Here is a 23,213-nt window from a genome sequence, read left to right on the forward strand (position 1 = left end):
CTGATGTCATTGATCCATCTTGTTTTAGGTCTCTTTTGTGGACGCTTTTTATCAAGCGGCATCCATTCTAGGACTGCCTTGGTCAATCTGCCATCAGTTCTTCTTGCTATGTGAGCAGCCCATTTCCATTTCAATTCTTTTATTCTCTTGATGATATTGTATACTTTTGTTTGTTCTCTAACCCACGTACAGATCTTTCTATCTTGTTTTGTAATGCCAAGCATGTATCTTTCCAGGGCTCTTTGCCCCACTCATAGGTTTTGTATCAATTATGAGGTTAGTATCCATGTTTCACTGGCATATGTTAGAGCAGGTAGCGCACACCAATAGACAACCTTTCTCTTCAAGCATAGGGGGAGGTTGCTCTTGAAAATTATGCTTAACTTGCCGAATGCCTGCCAACCACATTTAACATGCTGTTCAATTTCCTTTATTATATCACCTTTCACTGAGATCTGATGGCCAAGGCATATGTAGTGGTCTACTACATCTAGTTCTTTTCCAGATATATTTTTTCTTTCTTTCTTTGGTAGTTATTAAACATAACCTAGCTCTTTTTCAGGTTTATTTTTAAGCCAAATGATTCTCCTGCTTTGTGCAACTCTTTGTAGCTCTTCTGAGTCTTGTGAGAAGAGAACATCATCTGCAAATCTTAAGTGATTGATTTTTATTTCATCTGTTGCCCAGTCTAGTTTGCTAAATACTTCTTCAAGGCAGGCTGAGAAAAGGATATGTGATATTCAGTCCTGGTTATTACTTAATGGGAATTAGCCATTAACCTCTACTCCTTTCCACAAAACATGACAAATATTGGCATATACAGTTAATAAATAAATAAAACTTGATAAGGCAGGCAGTTGGGTCTTCCTTAGGCATTATCAACAGAATAGCATTTATATCCTATCATTTCACCACCGTTCCTACACCCATAATATGTGTTGCCTGAAGCAACCACCTCTCTCTATTTTATCACAGCAGGTTAACTTGCCACCTCTGAAATAATCAAAATGTCAATTGAGAATGTAGGGTTAACTTGGCAGCTCATAACTAATTCATATAAAAGCATGCAACTGAATTTTAGTTTTAGAATAATCATCACGGTAGCCTGAATCTGTAGTTGAACTGAAATGTTGATAAGAAATAAAATATTTGAGTACTCCAGCAATCTTGCGCATTCAGAACTGGAAAATCAAGCAAATTAACTTGCTTGATTTTGATCCTATTTTGATCCTATTACCTATTTCCTTAGTTTCTTATGACTATAACTTTGTTATTTGTATCTCATGATTTATGTTGATTGTTTTTATTAGTATATTATGATTTATGTTGTTTATTTAGTATCCTATGACTATCACTGAAGGTTTACGATGAATGTATTTTACGATTATGATCACGATTTATCACTTGTTGCTCGTATACACCAGAAACAAATTCCTTGTGTGTCCAATCACACTTGGCCAATAAAAGAATTCTATTCTATTCTATTCTATTCCTAGTCTTGTCTTGTCTTGTCTTGTTTTATTAAACCACCTAATTATTGGATATTTAACAATCCAGGATGCAGTTATTGGAGTTGTTTTGGCCTCCTCTTTGCTTTAAACAAAGTTATATTTAAACTAGGAAAATCAGAAATCACTTCTAGATGGAACAGTTTTTTGAATTGGTCCACAAACGAGTTTTCACTTTCCAATCTGAACCGCATGGCCCAGATGATGGTGGTATTATCCATACACAAATGATCAAAGGTTAGAAGCAGCTCTTCCAAGTAAGGGTGGTGGTATACAACATCAGCAGCCAATATGTAGTCAAACTGAGATGAAGACCTGGGAAAATTCTTCTGCAGGTCCACCCCCCAGACCAATGCTTTCACCTGAGGCTCATGTTTGCATTTCAGTTTTGTGCTTCTGAGAAGATTGTACTGAAGGTTTCCTAGCACTTCAGGCAAGTCAGTGGAAATCACATGAGCACCTGTGACAAAAAGGACCACAATGTCATTATTTATTGAGAAGCGTTGAAGAAACTAGTACAAATTATTTTTATAATTCTCTGTAGCATAAGTAAAAATGATGAAGTGTGGCCCACTGTAAGTAATACAATATTCTTATCTGTCTCCAATTCCTTACCTGATGAAATTCCAGGCCAATTTTAGATTATAGTTTTGTAATATTTATTTAGCTTACAACTGTGAGCGGAGCAAACTTGAGCAGAAAGGCTTTCTGATAATGTGACACTCCACAACTATACATTAAGTTTGTAGGCTCAATGAATCAGTATGGCCTTATGGTCACATTGCCAAACTAGTCATGAAACTCACTAGATAATTTTAAACCATTTACTACAAGCTTTTCCATGCAACAGGACTATACTGTTACTATCCAAGCTGGAAGTCAGCAGAAGACTACTCTGGTTGCATTTCCAACCTCTGACTCTGCCTTAGCCACAAAGCAGAGTAGGGTTCCTGTCCACATTAGGACAGGATGCATGTGTCTGCAGGAACTTTTTGCTTTCATCAAAATAATAGCAATTAACACCATATTGCCTTGCTGCAAAGTTGATCACTTTGGACTGTATGTGCAATTTCATGCCACTCATACAAAAGGGAGAGGACTCACATCATGACAAGACAATGCTGCTCTTAACATTATGTCACATCCACCCTGCAAATCTGTTAGAGGTAAAGAAAGCCAATCAAAGTTTGTTTTTATCTTAGACCAGAAGTTGGGAAAAAAGAAAGCCAAGGGTTGGGGATGGAGCAGAGAGAAGGAATGTCTCTGTTAGGTCAAGTTACTGCTGTTAATTTTCCAATCCCAGAGAGGGATCTTTCAATGGCAATAAAGAACTGGAAGAAAATGAATAACCTGTCCTTGTTTCTTTTACCTCTCTCTTCTGCCACCCATGAGTAGCAGAAACCATGGAGAGGGGGTAGGGAAAGTCCTACATCTTCCCCATAGAAAGGCAGCTGTATCGTAATTTCCCCACTTCTTTTAATACTCAGAAAGGAAAAATAGGATGGAAGCAACACCCCCCAAGATAAAGCTGCCTGGCAGTGGGGAGGGATGCAGAAGAGACCCACAGTGGACAGCTTCTCCGGCTATCCTCCTACATGTAGCTCCATGATGAAGTTGCCCTGACTTCTTTCAGCATTATCATTTTGGCTAGCAGGACCGTCAGGCAGCCAAGGGTAGGTTGAAGAAGCAGCTTTTTATATACTTAGTCTACTGAGACTTTAGCCCTCAGATGCTGGGAAGGTGACAGAAAGCAGGATCAAAAGGTGCAAAAAGGAAGCATCTCTGAAGGCAGCACATCTTCTGTTGGGGAAGTGGGTCTTCTTAATGCCAGGAGAACAGTCACCAGAAAGGCAGGTTTCCCCTGCTTCTCCTTTCCACCCCACTACACCTGCCTACATCTGATTAAAGTAAATTATGGGAAGGGGAACAATGGCGATCGGAATCCTGTTAAAAGCTAGCTGAATTATCTCTTTATCCCTATCACAATTCCCAGTCTGAACGGATTTATTGAATCCATAGTTCAATTGCAGCTCCCATTTTTTTTTCCATTTAAAGCATGTAAATGTAAAATCTGTACAGTCACTAGTGGCAACATCAAGTTGTTCTCTGAGCTGCTTGCTTCCATCTAATGGTGGTCAGGGTTTTTGCCATCCTGGTTCAGTTAGTCTATTTTGTTTCCCTCTCTGACCAAGGTGTCCTATTTAAATCAGGGCTGCAGTGAGATCCATGGGAGAGGTCCATGGGAATAAAGCCAATTGCTCCCCATACTAGAATTTGAGGCACATTAGCCCAAGGACAAACACATCAGCAATTTACTTCAGAAACTGATGAACCCAAAAATACTATTCTCAAGATTGGTGTCCTGTTCAAAGTGGATTTGCTCTGAGAATAAATCAATTTTGCACCTGTTTTTTCCACCTGTTTTATGTCCCTCCAGATACTAGTATCACATGTGCTATTTTTAAAAACGGAGGGCACAGCAGGAGATACTACCACTTACCTAGCAAGCTGGCTACTATAGAGACAAGGCCTGTTCCAGCTCCAATTTCAATAACATTTTTGTCAACCATGTTACAAAGCTTCACATTTGTTTCCAAAAAATAGCATAGAACAAGAGCCTGAGAATGAAAAAGAACAAGAATAAATTGGCAATTGGCAATTCTGAAAAAGAATAATGAAACAATGCCTTTAGCTCAACAAGGCCACCCTTTAATTACTATAAAGTAACAAAGAGGAGAAAGAAACTTTAGTGTATATGAATAAAAGAATCTCTTGACACAAAAATATGTATGAAAAGCATGAATCTTAGGAAGTTAGAGAAATAATCAGAAGTTCAAGTTTGTTTTATATGAACTAGTTTTAGACAATTGGCAAATCTAGAATTTTTCAGATTATTTGGATTATAACGCTCCATAACTGTTAATCAACATGCCAGGGGACGGTGAGATTTGCAGCCCAAAACATATGGAGAGCAATAGATTATCTTCTTCTGCTGTAAACTGTAAAACTCCTATGTTGTCTTCCACAATTAATTACAAGGGTCTTCTAACACCATGCTATTATTTCCTGACTATGTCTATTCTAACTCCTTCCAACATTGTTATAGGTGCCCTTCTGGATAGCTAGCATAGTACTGTCAAAAATGGAAACTAGGAACAATATAGTGCTCAGAATTAAGGGGCAAAACATGCATGCCATGTGAGGGATTTAAAACTGGACTTCCTAAGATTTATTTTTCTCCTTTTTCTTTAAATAAAATGCAATGTGAGCCACTAATTTCTACAAAACAGTGGAACTTCTCCATCTATTATCATTCCATCTAACTGAATCATGGGTAGCAAAGCACACATGAATCAAATGTCATTTCACCTTAAGCCAACCGCTGATAAGCTAATTGCTACTATTTTTGTTTCATTCTTTCATTCTTTTTTCATTCCTTTGTTTCAACTGTAAGGTAAAGGTAAAGGTTCCCCCGCACATGCGTGCTAGTCGTTTCCGACTCTAGGGGCCGGTGCTCATCTCCGTTTCAAAGCCGAAGAGCCAGCGCTTGTCCGAGGACGTCTCCGTGGTCGTGTGGCCGGCATGACTAGACGCCAAAGGCGCACGGAACGCTGTTACCTTCCCACCATACTGGTCCCTATTTTTCTACTTGCATTTTTACGTGCTTTCGAACTGCTAGGTTGGCAGAAGCTGGGACGAGCAACAGGCGCTCACTCTGTTAAGTGGCACTCGGGATTCGACCTGCCAAACTGCCGACCTTCTGATCGACAAGCTCAGCGTCCTAACCCACTGAGCCACCGCGTCCCAACTGTAAACTTTACTAATTGGCAGATGAACATTTGCTTTGAAATAACACCTTTTATGCTTGATATCTAATGTTTTTAAATTACAATATAAATGTCACACTGTACATTATTTTCAGATTCTGATATCTTCTTTAATAAAATGTTTAGGATTATACAAACCCATTACACAAGTTGTTTGTGCAGGATCGGAACAAAGGCCTATGTAAATCAGATTGAATTTCCAGAGTGATGAACCAAATGTCTATTGGAAGCCCTAGTAAAATATACTGTAAAGACAATTACCATTTTAATATGAGACACTTCTGAACAGTCTGAGTTTGTACGCTTCCATGTGCTCTTGACCCATGCTTTTACAATCGGGATGATTGTGCTGAAGTTAATGTTTGGAACAAACTGGTAGCAGTTTGCTGGGGAGGCAGGAGGGAAGAATGATATTATCTAGTTCAGGGGTCTTCAGACTTGGCCCTTTTATGACTTGTGAATGTCAACTCTCAGAATTCCTCAGCCAGGCATGCTGGCTGAGGAATTCTGGGAGTTGAAGTCCATAAGTCATAAAAGGGCCAAGTTTGAAGACCCCTGATCTAGTTGCAAAGGGCTGTAATTAGAGGAAGTTGAAATCAAATGGGGATAAGAACCTCCAGAAAGAGCAAATAAAAGATGAGATTAAGAGGAAATGAATTGTGCTGCAGGCAAAAAGTTGGACAGTTTGGAGCCAATGAAAGAATATAGAATTGGAGACTTCTTGACAAGGAAGCTAGTTGTCCCAAAGGGTAAATTGGCATAAAAAGTATTCAGAAATTAGAAAACTCTAACAATGAGCTATAGAACTGAGAATGGAGAAGAGCTGAAGAAGTTTAGTCTAGATCAGGGGTGTCAAACTGCCGGCCCGTGGGCTGGATGCGTCACAACAAAACCGCGCCCACCCCATTGCCGGCAATGGGGAAAAAGCTCCGATGCGTCACGCGACATCACGTGATGTTGCGAGTTTGACATGTCTGGTCTAGATACAGGGGTAGGCAACCTCGGCTCTTTTATGACTCATGGACTTCAACTCCCAGCTGACTCAGGAATTCTGGGAGTTGAAGTCCATGAGTCATAAAAGAGCTGAGGTTGCCTACCCCTGGTCTAGAAGGTTACTCTAGAAAGGGGGAGCTTAAGGAGAATAAGACAAGAAAGAAAGGTTACTTGAGAGTAAGAGATAAGAGATGGGGGTGGAGCACAAGGCTTCTCTCCCTGTAGCATTCTGCTCAACTGGGTCTCCATCCTTGCAAGTGTGTTTGGAAGTACAAATTATCATCGGCAATTCTCAGTCGGTGAAAGAGAGGGAAAGGCTGATGGATTTTCACCAACAAGGAAGAAGTTCAGTGGGGAAATATTGAGACTTCAAGACCCAAAAGGAGCAGTGGACAAAGTCAAACAGCAGGAGGGGGGAGGTCCAGCCCCAAAAGAGCATTCAGACAGTGAGATTTAGATGTTACAACAGAATTAAGAATCATCTAATGAATGATTCATGGCTAAATGCTTTAGAAAATGGAACATGTGAATGACATACTTTTTGATTTGAAATATAGGCAATGGTCATAAAAGCAATGTAGAGCAAATAAAATCTGTTCAGCATCTTAACTGAAACTGCCTAGGAACATTACTGATAAAAGAGAGATGGGGTATGCTTTTAATAAATCTAAAATAATTTCATATTTCTGATATTTGGTGAATTACATTGTCAAATGATTGCCTTTTGATCTGTGAATATTAAATCTACCCAGGAATAGAGATGTGGAAGTCCCTAACCTTAATATTCCACTGTGTGTGGATTTTCCTCATTTATATTTTTGAGCATTATGTTTTCCAAATTTTACAAAAAAAATCCAAATACATGTAGTGCTTGTTTAGCAATCAGAATTGGGATCAGTAATTCTGTGACAAAAATAACATTATACAACTTTGCTTTCCTTTTTTTTTCTCCACTCTCCCTCCCTTTGGGATGCTCACCCCAGCACTGACTTAATTACCAGTAAGAGATTTAATAGTTGTATTTACATTCATTGGGGAGGAAGAGGCTATTCAGCCACACAATGGGAAATACACATCAAAAAATGGGTTAACATCATTTGCTTGCCTAGTATGCTTGGGGTTGGGAACCGCATCTGTTCTAGGCCAGGGCTTTTCAACATTTTCACCCATTGTACCACTTTTAGGATAAGGCACTATCCAAATACCACCAGTCACCCAGCAAGGTGTAAAAAAAATGACCAAAAAAAGGAAAAAAATGATAAAGTACAGGTAGTCCTCGACTTACAACAATTCGCAGAAGCCAAGAGGGCCAGGAGCGAAAGCTCAGCTTTGGCTGGGGGGGTTCAAGGAAAGGGCACCTGGGAGCACTCCGGGGGCAAAGAGCCAGAGGGCTCCCCCGAGAGCATCTGGCCAGGCCACACCACCACAAGGCCCCATCAGGGGCGGTGTGCTCTGGCTTCCGGGCTCAGCTGGCAGACGGTGAGCGGCGCCTGCAGGCCGCCCAGCACTCCCAACTGCGCCAACCAGGTGAGTGCAGGGAAGCGGAGCTGGGCGGCCACCTACCCCACTGGGCCCGGCGCCTCCCCTACCTGGCCACGAGGGAGCGGTGCCTTCCCTGCCCGCCCATCTGCCTGCCTCACCAGGCAGCGGCTGCTCCCTCCCTTCCCACCCACCCGCTGCCCTTTGCATTTCAGTTCCCAGCATCTCCAGCTAGCAGAAGCTCCCCCCCAAAAAAACCCTCAACTGCCTGAGGGACCAAGTGTCCCACTCAGCGCCCTTGCTCCCCTGTGTGGGACCAGCGGGGCTTTCCCTAGATAGAAGTCAATGACACTCAAAGCGACGGGGGCGGGGGATAAGCCAGCGAGTTGAGGTTCTGCCAGATGTTGCAACACCACCTCCTTCCCGTCCTCCCTCCCCTCCTGTCTTCAGGCTCTCCAAGGCTTTTCAGAGGCCTACGGCCCCAACCTCAAGGCAGCCATGATGAGGGGCAGCGAGCAGGTGAGAAACGTTCTAGAGGCGGGCACGTGTGTCACCAAACTTGCTGCGCACCTCCGCAACTTGCTCGGTGGTGAAATGCTCCGTTTGGCTTCCTCCTTCAGGCAGCACCTGCTGCTGCCACTGCAGCAGTGGCCAAGGGAGAGACGGGTTCAATATTTCCTGTGGAAATCCCACAGCATTCAGCTCCTCCTCTCGATTCCTCCCCACCCCTGCGCGTTTGCGGGTTGGGGACTAAGGAAGGAACAGAGGTGTTGGCTGTTGTCATTTCTCCCTTCTGCATCTGACCGCCCTCCCCCTCCCCAACCTCCTTGTGGCTTTCTGCCGCTCAGCTGTGGTGTTCTGGTGCAGCCACCCCCGGCCTCCAGGAGCAGCGTTCTTCCGAGCCTGCTTCTGGACCAGCCAATCTCTCCTAGCCCCTCCGCCCTTCACCAGCTGCCAGGTAGAAAAGTTGGGCTGAGGCCAGGCAAAGGTCACAGGCGCTTCTCCGTGGGGCACACCGGCCATCGGAACTGTGCCGCCTGTGCTCCCCCTCCCCTGGCCACTGCTCCGGCTCCGGGGCTGCCCGCAGACTTACCTCCTCCTTCAGCTGTCACTGACGGAGCTCTGCAGGGGGTCGCCAGTGAGAACGGGAGAAAGGCAGTGAGCCTGGAACCATCCCTGACTGCTCCGGAGGGCTCCCGGTGGTGGCTCCAGCCAGCGAAGAGAGCAGGAGTGGGGCAGCGAGCAGAATGCCAGAAGCCCTCCAGAGCAGTCAGGGCTGGTTCCAGGCTCGCCGCCTTTCCCCCATTCTCCTCTTCAGCTAGGGTGGCTGCTAGTGAGCCAGCAGACCACTGGGAGCTCTCTGCAGAGGGCATGGGACAATCTGGCATCACACTGTGGGAAGGGGAATTCCAGTGGCGTCCTCATGGCTGCAGGCATGGACCTCCCTGCAGTGGAGACCATGCAGAAACCCTGCAGAAACCCCACTCGAGCATTCGGGAGGAAAGGCGGGGCTCCCTCCCTTCTTTTGGCGAGTGCAAAAGACGTCTGGATGGAACAAGCCTAGCCAGGTTCTGCCAGCCCCCACCCCCACCCAGATGCTCTCACCAACCCCAAGTATTTTTTTTACTAACCTGCTTTCAGCTGCATTCCATTTCTCAGCTTCTCTGCCTTCGCCACGTGTTTGTGGGACTATCGGTAAAAAAGAAAAAAAAAGTTCCATGAGACCTTCTAACTTCTCGCAAAATTAGAAAGTCTCAATTGAACTTTTTTTGTCCCACAAACACGTGGCTGAGAAGCAAATGGAGAAACGGAATGCAGCTGAAAGCAGGTTAGTAAAAAACGCTTTTTACTTTTTTTTTTACAGTGCTGTTCAACCAGTCCTATGCATATCACCAGCCAGGTGCTCACGTACCAGTAGTGGTACGCGTACCACTGTTTGAAAAGCCCTGTTCTAGGCAAACAGCCGGCACTAACTCATTCCTTTTGATGTGTATTCCCCATTGTGTGCCTGCTTACTCTTTTTTAATTCCTTCCTCTCCAATTTCTCTGCTCTTTGAGGAGGGGAGGAGGAAAAAAAACAGTGAGGCCCAGGAGAGATTGCTTGTTTAGGCAATTTCTCCACACTGCAAGAAAGGTAAAAGAAGAAAAAGCAGGTCAGGCACAAGACATGCACTAAAGGATTTTAATGGCAAATACATGACTGAGAGAGAGAGAGTGCAAAGGTCATAAATATGCACCTTGGTTGCAAAGGAGGGGTTTTTTTGAACCCTTATAGTTGCAAATGGCCATTGCATGAGGCATTTGATAAGTAAAATCTATCTGTATTTCATATATTTAATCATTTGACTTGTGGCCATAAGTGATTAGGAATCCCATGCCGTGTGAGTGAAGTAATGCAGGAAGGACAAAACTCCATCCTGGTCACCCAACTTGCTTGCTTCCTCTGCTAACTGCAGAGGGTAGGTTCTTAGCTCCAAAATAAATCAGAAATTCAGTGGAATAACAACAAGCAAGCAAGCAAACTAATTACTTCTATGGGCTTATTTCCAAAGCAGATACAGGCCTGTGGAATACACTGCTGTACTTTATTTCAGATATCAAAGCCAATAATATTGTATGACAACAATACCGAAGGCCAAACCACAGCTCCATAACTGTCTGTAGCTTCCGTAATCTTGATCCTGTGGCCAGCAAAACTGAATTCTTCCCAAGTATGGGTGGTTATCAAAGATGGACAGAAACATCGTCCCATGATCTCTGCAACTACGCCCTCATCTCCATTTTGTCCTAATTTAAAATAACAACAAACATATAACAATGACAGTGACAATATATAACAATAACAGATATGTTAAAAATAGCAAGAGGCAGATATCCCTTTTAAATATCAAAATATTTATATCAATACTGGTAAAGGATCCCCACAATGAAAGTTTTAATACATTTGTAGACATTATGTACATATTCATAAAACTGTAATAATTTTTTCCCTTTGTAATTCAGTAACAATGAAATAAAAACCCTACTGCAGTAGTCTTGTAACCAACTGAATCTTCATAATTAGGAAACAGATATGGGTCTAGGATAATTGGCTGCAGCCACATGGCCACGCCCACTTCACCCCACCCCCTCAGCCTCAGCTGACCCACTGTGGACGTTCATCCTCAGCTGGCCGTCCACCAGCACTCCTCCCACCATTGTTGCCCCACGCTCCTCTCCCTCCCCCTCGTCCTGGGCAATTGGTCCAAAGACACTTGTCTCTAGCCAATTTGCAGTGTGGAACAATTAGCCAGGCATCCAGGCATCCAATCCGCATGCCGAGGGGTGGGCCTCGGCCTTCCCATTGGATGTAGACCCACCACCTCGGCTTCCTGAAGTGCTCAAATTCCTTCTCCAACATTTGGGGCAGGCTATGAACAGGGAAGGAGAGAGAATCGTTCTTTGCCTTGCTGGAAAACCTCTCATGGTGGTGGTTTAGGGCATGAGGGGGGAGAGAAAACACTGTGGGCAGTTGGGGTGAGAGGGCTCCAAGCTCTTCACCAAGAAAGTTTCAGGCAGGGAACTTCCAGCATCAATAGCGTGCAGGCCTGGGTAGGACAGGAGCAAGAAAAAAAACATGGAGATTGCTTTAATTGTCCCCTTTGAAGCTCTTTCACCTTTGGAATTCTGGTCTCTCCCTCCCTACACTCCACACCACCCCTGTGCTGGGCGAGGCCCCTGGAAAGTTTCCCAGCAAGGGGAAGAAAGTCTCTCCCTTCCTCCTCCCATCTGTAGCCCACCCCAAATGTCTGAGAAGGAATATGAGTACTTCAGGAAGTCAAGCTGGAAGGACTGCATCCAATGGGAAGGCAGAGGCCCACTCCCTGGCATGCGGATTGGCTGCCAGGACATGCAGCTAATTGTCCCATACTGCGAATTGGCCGGCACAAGTGTCCCTCATCAAATTGCCTGGGATGAGCGGGCAGGGGAGGGACCAGTGGCAGGGGAGAAATGCCAACAGATGAACGCCAGTGGTGGGTCAGTTGCAGAGGGGGAGGGTGAAGTGGCCCAACTGTGTGGCTGCGGCCAATTGTCCCATTCCAGACTGATAAGTTTATTTAAAAGCAGTCAGGGGCTTAGAAAGAAAGCCCTCTCTCCAACTTCTTGTCCTCTAAGGACACTTTTGTATATCCCTATTCTAGCACAAATAAGTATTCCTTGCTTTGTACGTACTTTCTAACAGTGTTTGTCTACAAAGTTAGTAGCTGTTAAGCCCAACTACCTTATAAACTAGAGGTAAGTAACTAATGCCCCTTGATTATAAGCAACCCATCAAGATCTTTATTAAATAATTGATTATTGCAGCAAGTGTCCTTTTTTTCTTAAAAGGTTACTGTTTCTGGAAAGTTTAACAGTTATATAAGTCCACAAATCCTTTTAATGCAAAAACCAGAGTGCCTGGCAATCTTAATTCTGTATTAGACTGACAGAATTATCACTTTGCTTTCACATTGCAAGGAACAGACCTTTCAGAAATTGGTATTTTCAACAAAGCTCACCAATCATAGATCCTTCTCAAAATAGCTATATCTGATATTCTGGCTTCTGCTTGACAAAGACTGTGATGTCAAAGCCTTGAAGAAAACAAGCAATAACTGCAGCATTGACAAACCAAAAGAAAGACATTTGCACTGAATAAAATGCATTTTTTTCTCCATTGAGCAGAATGTGATAAATAATACAGATAATCCTTGCTTAACAGGATTAATTGGAAATGGGATTTATAATGCTATTAACACAGTCATAAAGTACATCATGTGACTTTGCCACTTGTGACAGCAGTTCTGATGCATCTGGTTACCATCATTAAATGAATCCCACGCTGTTAATCACATCACATGGTGACCAACTGCCGAATTCCCCATTGATTTTACTTGTTGAGGACACTTCTGTTGAGCTATTGTGATGAACTGACATTCAGCCAGAATACAGGAACGTGTTGAAGCCGAAAACAGTGTCCAAAAATGTTACATTTTATATGTAAATATTTTCACTTTGAGTCCTTTGCAAGTTCTACATGATTCATTCATGAGCTCTAATGTATATAACTGATTCATTATAGAGTGCTCTGTATTATAAATTTAATTTGCCATGTTCACCTTATGCTCTTCTCCTGCTCCTACCCCTTCTTCAAGATTTTTTAAAGTTTTGTCATGCCTTTTAGCTTTTTATATGTAATTTTATTCTGTTGTATCTTTTATCTGCATGCAATTCTCTCCAGACTGGGCAAAGGGTACATCATAGGGCAATAACTTTTTTATCCAAGGTAACCCAAGTGGGCTAACTTGCAGAATACATCCAAAATCCATCACTCCATAGGATTAAAATTCGGCAAAGCTGTGGCCACTTCAGCACTGTGACCCCTTCCAACTACACTTCCCTGAAACCTGTAGGTTGTGTGGCACAAAAGAAAATGGGAGAGGCTTATCTGCACCCTCCTTCCCTCTTCCCTTTGGCCCCTGTACCCAATTAGATGGCAGCAAGGGCTGGCTTGAGAGCACTGGCATCACTGGGTGAGCCCTCTTCTTCCCTGGAGAAAGCGGGCCCTTGGGGACACATCAGAACGAGGATCAAGGGTGTGGTTTTCTTCACAGTACATGGCTCTCTTGGTGCGCCCTCTCCCTAGCAAAGTGACAGGCAATTTGAGTCAGCTGAGGAGGACCTCACTGGAGCTCTCCTGAGGGCCATGAGGGGAGGGGAAGCAGTGCAAGTCGATATGGAAAGAAGGCTGACCCAACTACGAGCTGGATTGCCCTTCCTGCTAGAACAGCTGAATCTAGGTGATCATTTAACCAACATTAAATAACTCAAGTAGAGAGTTGGGGGATAGAATTTGGGAAAGAAGCAGCTGCAATATGTAAAAAAAAATCCCAAATGTGAACACGAGAACAGAAAAGAGAGGGGTGGAGGAAGAAAAGCACTGGGAACCAACAGTGACCTGCACTCCTTTTACTGTCAGAAAGACTTCTCATAAGCAAAAGGTAAAGGTGAAAAGGCAGAAATATTTGTTCAATTAATTCAGAAGTATTAATTGTCAGTCAGAATCTGGCTCTCCGTAGTTCCTATTTACAAACCCAAGAAATTAAAACCAATTTTTAAAAATAGTAACATGTTATATGGTATGGCATGAATTAAATTTCAAATAAAGTGCCTTGGAGTGTTTTTACAAGAAGTAGTCATAATTTCTTTTAATTCTGCAGAAATCAAATTATGATTGCAGGAAAGTATTTCTGTTCTAAAGGACTGTGAAATTTACTAGTGCAGACAAGAGAATTGACTACCAAGATAGAATATTTTAAAATAAGACTCATGCTCTTGAAGGCTATCAATGGCTAGTAATTATTAGATATATATTATCTCCAGCATCTAGAGACAGTCAGTCTCTGTACCAATTGCTGGGTAAAACAATGTACATAGGATTATGTAGTTCATAATATGCTTATAAATTTCCAACAAGTGTTTGATGGGCTACTGAACTGAGGGAACACATTAGCCTTTGGACATATCTGGTGTAACTCTTCTTATACAAGAAATTGATCTTAGGGTAAATTTCAGTTTTTATTAGATGTTAAGAATTAGCCTTGAATGAACTGTACTTGTCACCCCAAATTAGCTTTGGTACCCAGTTGGAAGAAGACAATGAACATCAAGGGGACCTATTGCCCTCAAAGTCATGTCATCAAGTCTCCTCCTGAAACATTCTTAGCTGGTTCAATTAGAGCAGGGGTCAGCAACCTGAAACAGTGAAAGAGCCACTCGGAACCGGTTCCCTCACAAAAGGAAAAACTGGGAGCCACAAAAAATGTGTGCACATGCACGTACATGCACGCATGCGCAGAACAGGGTTTGACTGAAGAGTGGAGCCAAGGCGAGATATGCACCTACCCTGCATATTTGAATTGATTGGTTGAACTTTTTTAGTCCCACTTTTTTTTTTTGGACTGCACATGGCAGAGGACTAGGAGCCGTAGGAGACGGCTAAAAGAGCCGCATGAGGCTCCGGAGCCGCGGGTTGCAGACCTGTGAATTATTTATTTATTTTATTTATATACCGCCCTTTCCCGAAGGACTCAGGGCGGTTTACAGGGTGGTTAAAACAAAAAATACAAAAGTTAAAAACAGATTAAAAAAGTTATATCCGTCCCTGAAAAAATAAAACCCCAGTTAAAATTAATTAGAGCAACTCTATATTGTGTCAAGGTGTTGATGTGATAAAGTTCGCTCCTTGGCCACTTTCTTTTTCTCACATGGAAATGACAAATGGCCTATATAGGAATTGGACAAATTGTTTTCCAAATATTATGCATTTAAAAATGTTTTCAATGGGTTAAAAAAATGTCCCATTTCAAGGGAAGTCAAGTGAAAGTGAAATTAGCCCTTTTCTGCATTGTTTCCTAGTTAAAATCATACCTGTAACTTTTAATTTTCTCTCAGATAGTAATTTCACTAGGTTGGGAAAATATACAGGGGGGGGGGGAACCCTAAAAATTCCAAAACCAGATATGACTTGAAAAATATCCAAGATGTCACTAAAAGGCAGTCATGAGATACAGAAACTTCTACTTTTTTACTGACATTTAGTGATCATCTAGATTTTTTACCTTAGTCTTGTGACATATTTGTATAGTTTGGCTTCGAAGAGTTCCAGTTAAAACTATTTTAGACCTCAACTCTATCACTCTGATTGCCCTTTAAATTATAGTTTTGATAGCTAATCAAAAACAGCATTCACAGCAATGTAAATGTAAAATAGTTGACCTGTGTGTGGCTTCGCAAGAGTTAACACTGCAGTTATCTAGTTCATATTACACAGAGAGAAAGAGAGCAGGGAGTAAATCCCTCTGAACTCAATAACACATGGCTCTATGTTTTGTATAATAAGGTAAAATCAAGCAAATTGAAGTTGATTGCTTTATAAGATGAAACTGAGTATCAGAATAAATCACAGATAGTTTTTTTGCACATGAATATTTAAACCATCAATTAAGAGCTTAGGGTGTTAATGTTTGTGCATATTCTATTCCATTTTATCAGGTCCTATTAAAACCCTATAAACTAATTTTCTATCTTATTAGATTGCTCATCCAAGCATTTTTCTTGTATAAATCTGTCTTCTGTTTTTTTTCCTTGTTTCTATTTTAAGAAAACTGAAACCCATTACATGCTGAGTCCCCACAGAGTCCCCTCTATCATCCTTTAGTAAGTCTCATTCCTTTCTAATATAATAATGGTTTTTTTTTAATCACTTCAAGTACATTCTAAAAGCTGCATCTCTCTGGGCCAACATCCTAATGTAGTTAAATGATAGAGATTTCAGCATGTGAGAACATCTCTATGAAAGTGAAAGCAACACATTCTTTGCAAACACTGAAATAGGATACAAGGGTTACCAGGTCAACCTCTTTTTAAATATTGCCAAGGGAAATGATACTCTTGCTAAGTCCTTGATGACCTTGGGGACCTTAATTGCTCTTTTCAAAGAGTCTTTCCCTGGTAAACATATTTTTCAACCAAACCTTGAATGTAGTCTATAATTCCATTTGTTTTCCATGACCTAATGATTATCAAAGAGCCTGAGCCAGCATGTTCTTAAGGGAGATCATATTGTTGGGCATAGAAAGGTAATAGTGTAATATGGGGGTGTCAAACTGCCGGCCTGCGGGCCGGATGCATCACGCCAGCTCCGGCTGGGGGGGGGTGTGGGGGGAGTCACAATACGTCGCGACACATCACGTGGCGAGTTTTACACCCCTGGTATAACACATTGGAGGAAGGGCAACATTTTTGCAACATATTGGTTGTTCGTTTCTATTATAAAGCTATTTCCACAGTCCTGCTTAGGGTTTACTCTGTGCTGCTCTGCCATTTGATTCATTTTGTCTCTATTCTCCTAATTCCTTCCTCCCAACTAAACAGTGGGCAGCAGTGATCATGGGACATAAATTCAATACAGATAGTCCTTGACTTACAACCACAATTTAGCTCAAAATTTCTTTTTGTGAGACAGTTAAGTGAGTTTTGTCCCATTTTATGACCTTTCTTGCCACAGTTGTTAAGTGAATCACTGCAGTTGATAAGTTAATAACCTGGTTGTTAAGTGGATCTGGTTTCCCCATTGACTCTGCTTGTCAGAAGGTCGCAAAAGGTGATCACGTGACCTTGGGACACAGCAACAGTCATAAATATGAACCAGTTGCCAAGGATCTGAATTTTGATCACATGATCATGGGGATGCTACAAAGGTCATAATTGTGAAAAATGGTCACATATTTCAGTGCCATTAAAAACTCTGAATCATCACTAAACGAATTGTTGTAAGTCGAGGACTACCTGTACTGAAATGCTACTCACCCATTAAATAAATGAAAGCGCGCCTCATGGCACATTCCAGAAGTGTTGAGACTATAATTCCTAGCATGATATCTGTGGGGACCCATGTAGCTTCCTTCATGGACACCCACCACTTCCTTTTTAATTGAAAATAATGAAAAACTATGTATTTGTGAGAAGCACTAAATAATGTGTTAATATAGCATTTTCATTATTTACATAAATGTCTCTGGGGCCTACATTAGAGCTTATAGGCGTTGTAGGAGCTGGGGGAGTAAGTGAAAAGCCCCTAATCCAACTACCTCTTTCTGGAGAAAAGTAAGCCCTGACTCAACTATATGGTGTCAAAAAAACAAAAAAACTCAGTTGAAAGTAAGGGTTCACTTAACAACCATACCACTTAGTTAACAACTGCAGTGATTTCCTTAACACTCAATGCAAAAAATGTCAAAAAATGATTTCGTTTACATGGGTGCCTCAATTTATAACCACAATGACTTACAACCAGATTTTCAGTCCTAACTATGGTTATAATTTGAGGATTACCTGTGCTGAGAGACTACTATGTACCAGAATATTAAAAAATAATATATTCATCTTAGAATGTCAACATGTGGTTATCAACTAAAAAAACACAATTTTTCTACCACTGTTGGTGGTTTTGTTGTAAGGTCTATTCTATCACCAGTCAACAAATGTGAAACATAGAAAGCTAGTCACAAAACCTGGTAGAAGAGTGGGTAATATTTACCTTTGTTATGGTCTGGTTTTCTAAGTAGTTCATTTGTGATAACATGTTTTTGTTGTGAGGATTCTGAATCCATGTCATTCAAAATCCTGGATAGATAAGTTAACAATCCTAGAAATGAAGCCAAAAACACTAAGTAATAATATAAGAAGTAATAATTAAGACAATAAAATCTGATTCTATGAAAAAGTAGAGCCGTCACATTATCTTCAATAATGTTTTCTTGGTTGGTTGGATAAATAAGAATTTTACTGTAACGGTCAACATACAGTGATAATTTAGTGGTTAGATTATTATTGGCTATTGATAGGAGTAGCTCCAATAGCAAAGAACAAGTATAAATTCATGTTAAGGAAAGCCAACTTTGTGAATGAATGACATGCTTTTGTATTGGCACTATGTCACATCTCACGTTTTCACAGATTTCAGCATCTCCCCAATAGAACTTTACCCAAGAGATGTAAAAAAAAAACAACAACAACCCCCCAACACCTGAGATAGGTTCCTATTCAACCAAAATTGCAAGACCTATCAAAAGGTAGCTATGACAGTCATAGACATATACTACGTATGCATATTTTCAAACCTGCACACCATAAAAAGATGTATCATTTGGGAAAGTGTTATCTTTAGAAAAATGAATCCATGTATTTAATAATAAAATGCATACAAATTGTTGAGGTTTTAGAAAATTATAAATGACACAAGTTATTTATAAATCTAGATTGATCTTCAAATTCTTAATTAAAATGTCTTGGCTAATATATTTGTTCTATTTAAATAGCTAATGTGAATATTGACATCTTCAGATTGTACGAATGTTTTGTTATAGATTGGCAAATACTTCACAAGAATTGTCCAGAAATATATCTATTTGCTACACTGTTGACATTATGAAAACTTCAAATTGTTTTACACAAAAAATATCCCTGTAATAAAAAGTGTTTACAAAATTATCAAACATCCAAAATTGGACGGGAGGAAATGCAGGAAAAATAAAATATAAAATAATAACAACAGAAAATGTATTCAATTAGAAATGAAATGAATGAAAAGATGATTCTTCAATAGCAGGAGCAGTGTAATAGTAGATGCCCCTGAAATATTTTAATTAGTAGGCACTGTGGCTGAGAAATCTTTAACACATAATCCACATTTAATAACACCGCAATAAGATCTCCCAAGATTATCTTAATGATCATGCAAACTTACACCAGGGAAGGTGACCTTTGTGTTCTTGTCTCAAGTTAAGGCTTTATATGCCTTATAAAGTATTTAATATTAAAATATCAAACTTGACCCAATATCTAATTGGTAATCAATTGTTTTAGTTCATATGAACTGAAGTTGCTTCAGCCTAGATCAGGGGTGTCAAACTGCTGGCCCGCAGGCCGGACGCGTCATCCGGAAGCCGCGCCCACCCCATTGCCGGCAATGGCAAATTCATCCCGATACGTTGCACAACGTCACATGACGTCGCGAGTTTGACATGTCTGGCCTAGATGAAATATGTAGATAGTGACCCTCAACAACCTGGCCAGCACAATCTAAATCAACTGCATCTTCTGCACTCAACACAATAGTAGCCCCACAGTGAGGACACTCTAGTAATATAAAAGTGGAATTACAGGTGCACAGACAACTGTTGGCTGAAAAACTAACTGAAACTAGAAATAGGCATTCTCAACCTAGAGATCACTTGAGCCTTTAGTAACAGTGACTGTTCTAGGAACACCTAAGGCATATTTCCTGTGCTGAGAGCATGCCTCCCCATTAATAAAACTCCCAAATTCCCATGCCAAGGATCCATTCATTCACATCCACCCACTGACAAGATTCAATATTGATTTCTTTGTTCTCATCCAACCAATTCTAGATACCACTTTGGAGCATACATATATCCTGCTGAATCAGAAGTCATAAATATCACCAGCACATTGATGGCAACTCCTAATAGCTGCTCCCATAGAGAACAAGATAATGCCTTATAATATTGATAGTCTAACTGCCCAGATGACAGGCCACAAATTAGTATTAGATCATTAGTAATAAAAATTATCGAAAGATTCTGCAAAAGCATAAAATGTCTATTCTTTCCAACTTGAGATCATTGATCAGGATAATGAAGAGTGATTCATTCATATACCCAGCTCTCAATCCAGACAGAAGTGAATTAAGATAATTTGTTTGAAAAATGTTGGCTGTCTTCTCCAAGTGTCCAAAATGGGGGGGATGCAGTAATTGGGCAGTAATTGTTATAAATTTCTGAATCTTGTAAAGTTTTTTTAAGATGTGGATGCATCACTATCTTTTGTATGACTAGCAGTACCATTACATAAAACATTTATACTCCTTGGATTCACTAGTCACACAGACACTAGCTGCATTGAATAAGCCAAGATGGGTAAGGCTCAGTTAAACTCACTGTAGGCTATCTAGCTACCAGTATCTTGTCTATGTTCTCTAGCCTCAAAAATTTAAAGGGATCCTACATAATTGGACCAGACAATGCACTGACCCCATCTCTATATATTATATCAAGAGAAAGATACAAGTCCATTGGAGTTGGGCAGCTGATAAATCTTAAGGATGGATGGATGGTTGGAGGGAGGGAGGGAGAAGGGAAAGAGAATGATAAATCGGTAAGATAGAAGTTCCAACATAAGATCATCTACAGCAGGGGTGTCAAACTGCCAGCCCATGGGCTGGATGCGTCATTCCGAAACCGCGCCCGCCCCATTGCCGGCAATGGAAAAAAAAGTTGCGATACGTCACGAAACGGCATGTGACATTGCAAGTTTGACACCCTTGATCTACAGCAAATGACAATATGCCATTACCCATTCCAAAAAGTGCTGCTTGCTGTGTATTTGCAGGATCTAAAGCAAATGTTTTTTCATTCTTATGCAATAGGCATACTTATACATTGTTCTGTTTGTCCAGCGGGCCTCAGAATGGGTATTAATTATACCATTTGCACTCCAAATGGTGTCCCTTGATCTATTTCATTGCTTGGAGTTCCCCAGAAAAGCAGGGAGTTTAGGCTGTGAAAAGCCAAAAAGGGCATTTGGAGGCAACACCATTAATTTTGTCTTACCCTTCTAAACTTCAGCTAAGACTTTGACAGACTTATCAGCTTTGCCTTCTGAAAATTTTCCCCAAACCATTCAAGTATTTGTTGCATTCTATAAACCTCAGGGGGGACTGTCTTAATGGTCCTATTTCCACTTATCCCATTAGTGATTGCCCTACTAACACAGCAGAGCAAATAGCAGGGAGTACAATATGTTTGCCAATTGCTTATTAAAAACACATGCATGCCAACAGTAGGTTTAAACAATTACAGGGAACCTTTATACTCAGGTTTAACACATTTAGAGAGTATTTTCTGCCATATCATTGGAAGTGGTTTGAGCCATTTACAAAGGCTTATTCTTAAATAGTAACTTCTAGATTTGCATAAGCGATGTATGCATTCATTGATTCAAGTTAGCAGAGCAAGGCTGAAGCTATAAAACCAACAACCAAGTATCATAGCTGTATCTATATAGAACATAAACAGATTTTGTAATAAAATTTGTGATAAGCATGTTTACACAGAAGAAATAAACATATTTAGATCTAGATCATTGTTAATAGTTGCAGTGGCAGAAAAAAAATTATCAAAGGAACTTTCTGCGCTGCTCATTCCTCAGTTATAAATTCCCCTCCATTGATATTTCACAAAATGTTTTTCTTTTCCATATGATCTTATGATCTGTAATCTAGAATAGCCTGCAAAGCCTAAAATATGAGCCAGTTGTTTGTTAGCTGTTTTGACTACAGTATTCTAGCAACAATTGCATTACTAAATATAGTTCAGAGTAACTTTAAAAACTGTTTCCAGAATCTGAAAATGTATACATGCAATCTATTTAAGCAACATACCTTTTGCTGTTATTTATATTCAGAAAAAGTACAGGCAAAATCTATCAATAACTCCGATAAGAGAGTAATAAAACCAACAGTGCCCTTGAACTTCATTGGGAGAAGAAAACCAAAACACAAAGTACAGTTACGTAAAACAGAAGGGACAGTGATGACAAACAAGCCAGTCAGACGCTGGTCTCAAATTAGCAAAATCAGACTGGAGTCTTACTGTGTATCCCGTTGATGAAGACCAACTCAGTACGACTTAATTTTGAGTTGACACCTAGTTTTAGAGAATGGTATTTTAATGCCTCGTATCCCACAGCCAGATACACCATACAAGGTAAAGGTCTTTGCAGAAATACGATTCTTCTCTTATTTTAGAACTTACAGGGCAGGTGCTGAGTGAAACTGAAATTAAAGCATCCTCACAGTCCAGATATCATTTTTCTCAAGAAGAGTTGAGATGACACCAACATACAAGAACAATTTAAACTGCCAAGTTTTAAACTGTTTGGAAAAAAATGAATGCCTACATCAGCCTTTCTCTGCTTTGTGTCATCTTTCAGAACTATCAAAACAATATGGCTTTGGTACAATAGTTGGAGTTTCTGGGAACTGTCATCTACATGGCATCAAGTTGGAGAAGGTAGGAGTAAATGAAAAAAAAAGTTAGAATCAAGAAAATGGATGGTATGGTATGGTTGTATTAAGAAATATCTGAGAGAATAAGGCAATCATAGAACTGGGATAAAATGAGATACTTCTAATTTTCCCTACCTGTTGTACACCACCTGTATTAACTCCATCACTCAAGATTCATGTTGGCTAGAAGTTATAAAAGCTGGTAAAAATGAACTATAACATCCCTCCATTTCTCTTTTGGCTTCAACATAAACCTGTTCTGTCCCAGCCCTTGTTGAGTCCTTGTTATGCTCACAAGGAGAAACCCCTCTTCCAATCAAGCAGGCAGGAACCGCAGGAAAAACCCAAACCCCTTTTATTATTCAGACCTGAGTCAATGTCCAAGGCAAACATAGTTCACAGAAACTCGATCAACACAAACTGTTGCCTTTGGCAACTAGCACCTTCCACACCTTTCCTTTTATTATGCAGCCAAGGCATGGCTTTCTTAATGCCTGCTCCTTTGCCTTTGGAGCCGCCCCATTGCATTCCTCTGTCCTGCTCTCTTTTCTTGCTGGCGCCGTTGCGCATCCTGGATATTTCCCAGCTGCGCTTCATCACTGTCCAACTCAGACTTCCAGCACAGCTGTGTCTCAGCCTGAGCGCAAGTAGAGGGGCCAGGCTCGTCGTCAGACTGTAAGTCTTGGAGCTCCTCAGAGCCTTCCTCTGACTCTAATGTCACTTCAGACCCCTCCT

At 41.0% G+C, this 23,213-nt stretch overlaps 1 protein-coding gene across 3 annotated transcripts in view; it reads right to left on the reverse strand.

Moving 5' to 3' along the window:
* The window catches only part of LOC310640627 (protein-lysine methyltransferase METTL21E-like), a 27,209-nt gene continuing 3,996 nt past the window's right edge, over nt 1–23,213 (reverse strand). The window contains exons 1-5 of one of the 3 annotated variants that reach the window (XM_083363038.1): nt 17,928–18,031; nt 12,346–12,441; nt 10,437–10,594; nt 4,009–4,126; nt 1–1,968 (exon numbers count right to left, since the gene is read on the reverse strand). In XM_083363038.1, the coding sequence (XP_083219164.1) occupies nt 1,565–1,968; nt 4,009–4,126; nt 10,437–10,594; nt 12,346–12,352 (687 nt within the window). In that variant the 5' untranslated portion in view covers nt 12,353–12,441; nt 17,928–18,031 and the 3' untranslated portion in view covers nt 1–1,564. Of the gene's footprint in view, nt 1,969–4,008; nt 4,127–10,436; nt 10,595–12,312; nt 12,442–17,927; nt 18,036–23,213 lie in introns of those variants that run through there. The other 2 variants (XM_083363039.1, XM_083363037.1) reach the window with 2 other exon arrangements.

Source organism: Vipera ursinii (genome assembly GCF_947247035.1).
Source record: "Vipera ursinii genome assembly, chromosome: 4".
Lineage (NCBI taxonomy): Eukaryota > Metazoa > Chordata > Lepidosauria > Squamata > Viperidae > Vipera > Vipera ursinii.